General features: G+C 43.8%; 1 protein-coding gene across 9 annotated transcripts in view; it reads right to left on the bottom strand.

Moving 5' to 3' along the window:
* epb41l2 (erythrocyte membrane protein band 4.1 like 2) overlaps positions 1-3,855 on the bottom strand; it is a 53,511-nt gene that overhangs the window by 6,143 nt on the left and 43,513 nt on the right. For 5 of the 9 annotated variants that reach the window (XM_020603806.1, XM_020603804.1, XM_020603807.1 and 2 more), the window contains 3 exons: positions 2,558-2,626; positions 1,500-2,159; positions 127-255 (listed from right to left, as the gene is read on the bottom strand). In XM_020603806.1, the coding sequence (XP_020459462.1) occupies positions 127-255; positions 1,500-2,159; positions 2,558-2,626 (858 nt within the window). The remainder of the gene's footprint in view (positions 1-126; positions 256-1,499; positions 2,160-2,557; positions 2,627-3,855) is intronic. The other 4 variants (XM_020603811.1, XM_020603813.1, XM_020603810.1 and 1 more) reach the window with 3 other exon arrangements.

Raw genomic sequence — 3,855 nt, 5'->3', positions numbered from 1 at the left:
CACAGAGAACACACATGGCTACTAATAAGGTATAAAAAGCACAAACACAATATGAATCCTGAATGCTAACACATGTAAGAAAAAAACAAACAAACAAAAGGCTCCCTGTGTTTCTTAGGCGTGCACCTGAGCGGCTTCATATGTGATGGTCTTGGTTTCCGTATGTACGATGGGCACTTCTTTTGTAGCTATCTCTGTTTTCTGGGCTGCAAACGTGTCTGATATAGTCACCATTTCTGTCTTTACCACAGGTGGCTGGGGAGGGAGGACAGAGAGGAGTGAGGAAAGGAGGGAAGACAGTTAATATGTTAAACCAGAGACAGTTAGGGAAACAAAGAATGTCCGCATCTAGAAACCGATTCATTTGATTCAATTCATATATAGAATACTTTTGTGGAGCTATCAGAGAAAATTTGAAAACAGCAAATGTGATTATTTGCCATCAAATTAACTACAGTTTGCAATTACATTAGAATTTACTGCATTAAATGGGATTTGATTCAGTTATGCTACATATTGTACAGTTGTAAACAGCAGCAATTGTGCATGTTATGTGCAACATAACATGCGAGTGAATGCAGCAAACCTCATGCAAGGAAGCAAGTGCCCCCAGACTCATGCACGTCAACACCACAGAATGAAGAACATGACAACTTCTACGTAATGCAATGTCAGAGCAGCAGCTACAACAGCAGCACAACTAAAGAAACAACTTTGACTTCAGCATGCAGCCTGAAATATGACACCGAAAAACACGCAAGACATACGGCAATAAAACAAGCAATACTCATGACTGGCAAACAAGTGGCCAGCTGAAATGAAAACAACATGCAAAGATGACATTCAGATGAGCGACTGGTGTTTTCAAAGTGGTCGGCAATGATGATTTTCACAATGCTGTAACCATGGTGACCGAGACAAGCCAATTAAACTTCAACAGAAAAAGAGAAGCATCACTGCCAAACACATGGAGGACAAACAAACATGCAAACCAAAGGTGAAACGCGGCATGCAGAGCAAAAAGCAAATATACGCCTAAAAGCATCATGAATTCCCACTTAGGCACCATTTACTTCATAACACTAAAACACAATGCAGAGTAACAGCAACACACTACACTATGTGGGCAGGAGTGGATCTGCCATGTTGATAACAGTGTGAAGTATAATGATGGTAGACAGCAGAGAAGATAAAATATATGAATATGATGAAAACAGAGTGAAGACTAGAATGATGTAAGGGGTGGTAATTTCACACAAACACACCAAAACAATGGTGGTGAATTGTCAGTTTTAACTACACAAGGTTTCATTTTAGGCCTTGAGAGTTTTCACAGAAGATGAGTGTGACGATGTACATGAGGCTTAAATATTCATACAGGCAGGAAAGGAAAACGGTGCTGTGGTAAGCAGGAAGGAAAAAGTGTGGGTGCTTCTATAGTTGACAGGAAGGAATCAAAGCCCAGGGAAGCTCCACAGGCAGCCCAGTGATGACTTTACCTCAGAGCAACAAATAACCTGTGGCTGCGGCTCCTCTTCAACCAGAGAGGACTCTCCGTTCATTTTATGCTCCTCTTCTTCCTCTGCTGAGGACACCAACTCAGCCACCGGCTCCTCAGGCAGGGAGACACTGCTGGGAGCTTCCTCGGGTGTCATCAAAGGATCATCTGTGCTCTCTTCTGCCTTGTGCTCCCTTTCTTTCTCATCCGCTGAAGTCATCTTCTTTTCAGCCTCTGCATCCTCTGTCCTGGACTCCTCTATCTCTTCACTGGCTTCTTTTGCAGGTTGGCCTGCTACAGGAAGTGTAAGAGCACCTGGAACTGACACGTCATGCTCCGCCACCTCATCCTCCTCTTTCTCCTGCTGCTCTTCCTCCTCTTCCACCTCTGATATTTGTGTATGAGAGATGGAGATTGGGACATTTGGGTGGTACTCAGCTTCGTCTTCACTCTCGCTCTCAGATGAAACACTCTCCTGCTTCACCACCTTTTCTTCCACGGCTATCACTACTTCCTCTTCAACCTTCATTTCCTGTTTTCTTGTTTCCTGCTCTGCTGGTGGGCCAACAGGGGAGCTGCTTGTAATTGTCACAAATCCAGGTTTGGTTGCTTTGGAAACCTCTTGGATGACAACAGTTTCTTCAATTTCAACTTCTGTTGTCTATACACACGCACATTCACACACACACACACACGTGTGTATACACAACCCACAATGAGGTGCACACACATACACAACAAACACATGGGGACAAAAACAAAAACATAAGATGATCATTGAACATAAATGAAAAAAACAATTTACTACCATAACTGAAAATAAACTAATAAATCAAAGTTTAGGGAAAAAACAGATGAGGAAGATGTTCAACTGTTGACAAAGAAATGTGTGAAAGAGGGAACAGGTACACATGAATAGTCAAAGAATGAATGGCTACAGTAATAAAATGACATTTAAAGCTGCAAGTGGGAAAACAAAGGCATGAAGGAAACGATAGATAAAAAGTGTCATGAATAGATGAAAGGCTGGATGGATTAATAAAAAAAAGTTAGGACCACCTTTGCAGGTTCGTTGCTTTCAGAGATCATGTTATCTGCTGCAGATGCTTCCGTTTGGGGCACACTCACCTGCATGACAGAGGGGGTTACCATGACATTTATCAATCCACATTAGCAGTGATGTCATCGTTGCTAGCAATTAGCGATATTGAATGAGGAAGACCTTCCTTTTGCCTGTCTTGAATTCTGTTTTTCCCTCTCTCTCTCTCTGTCCCTTGTGGATTTCATGTACTATCAAGTTAATGCCTGTACAATATCAAGCTCATTGCAGCAGATATTCAAATTGCAGATGGGATAAAAAAACTGAAAGAATAGAAAAGACACAATCAGTAGACTGAACCTCACCTTCCATAGCATAAAGGGACAAAAGAAACATGGTACTGAAGTCAGCAGCATCTTGCTGGACATTTTTAGAAGCTTATGTTAAAAAAATCATCAAGTAAACATCATTTGGTTTCTCATTCCCTTTTTGTAAGCATGATGGAAAACAGCTGCTACAATACCTGATCATTTTAAAACTGTTATTTTTTCCTGAAAATGTTGCTGAAGCAAAGACTAAAAATTAGAGCGGCTCATCACATTTGCAGTAAGTCCATGAATTTGTTTACCATCACAAACCAAACAGATGATACCCATGGCTTTCACAGCTGTTAGTTGCTTTAAATTTGATTTATTATGCCCATTATGCATCCACAATTCATTAAGAATGAATGGTCTCTGAGACAGAATGGCCTGCTAGCATCTGTTTAGTTTGTGAAAATATAAGTGAAGCATTGCAGGGCATTACGTTTATTTTCAAGGTGACTAGCTTATATGTCTCCTCCTTGAACCGCCACCTTATTGAGGTGGAGGGGTTTGAGTAGCCGAGTGATCCTAGGAGCTATGTTGTAGGGGGCTATATGTCCCTGGTAGGGTCTCCCAAGGCAAACAGGTCCTGGGTGACGGGTCAGACTAAGAGTGGTTCAAAAGCCCTTTATGAATAGATTAAAATCAAGGACCGTGACGTCGCCCGGCATGGCGCAGCCGGGGCCCCACCCTGGAGCCAGGCCCGGGGTTGGGGCTCGAATGCGAGCACCTGGTGGCCAGGCCTCCCCCCACGGGGCCCGGCCGGGCTTAGCCCGAACGAGTGACGTGGGGACGTCCTCCTGTGGGACCACGACCTGCAGGAGGATCCGTAAGGGGCCGGTGCATAGTGGATTGGGCAGCAGTCGAAGGCAGGGGCCCCGACAGCCCGATCTCTGGACACGGAGACTAGCCCTGGGGACATGGAATGTCACCTCGCTGGTGGGGAAGGAGCC

This window comes from Monopterus albus, unplaced genomic scaffold, assembly GCF_001952655.1.
Source record: "Monopterus albus unplaced genomic scaffold, M_albus_1.0 scaffold62.1, whole genome shotgun sequence".
Classification (NCBI taxonomy): domain Eukaryota; kingdom Metazoa; phylum Chordata; class Actinopteri; order Synbranchiformes; family Synbranchidae; genus Monopterus; species Monopterus albus.
The sequence above is the reverse complement of the archived record's forward strand: the minus strand, read 5'-3'. Positions and strand labels throughout refer to the sequence as shown.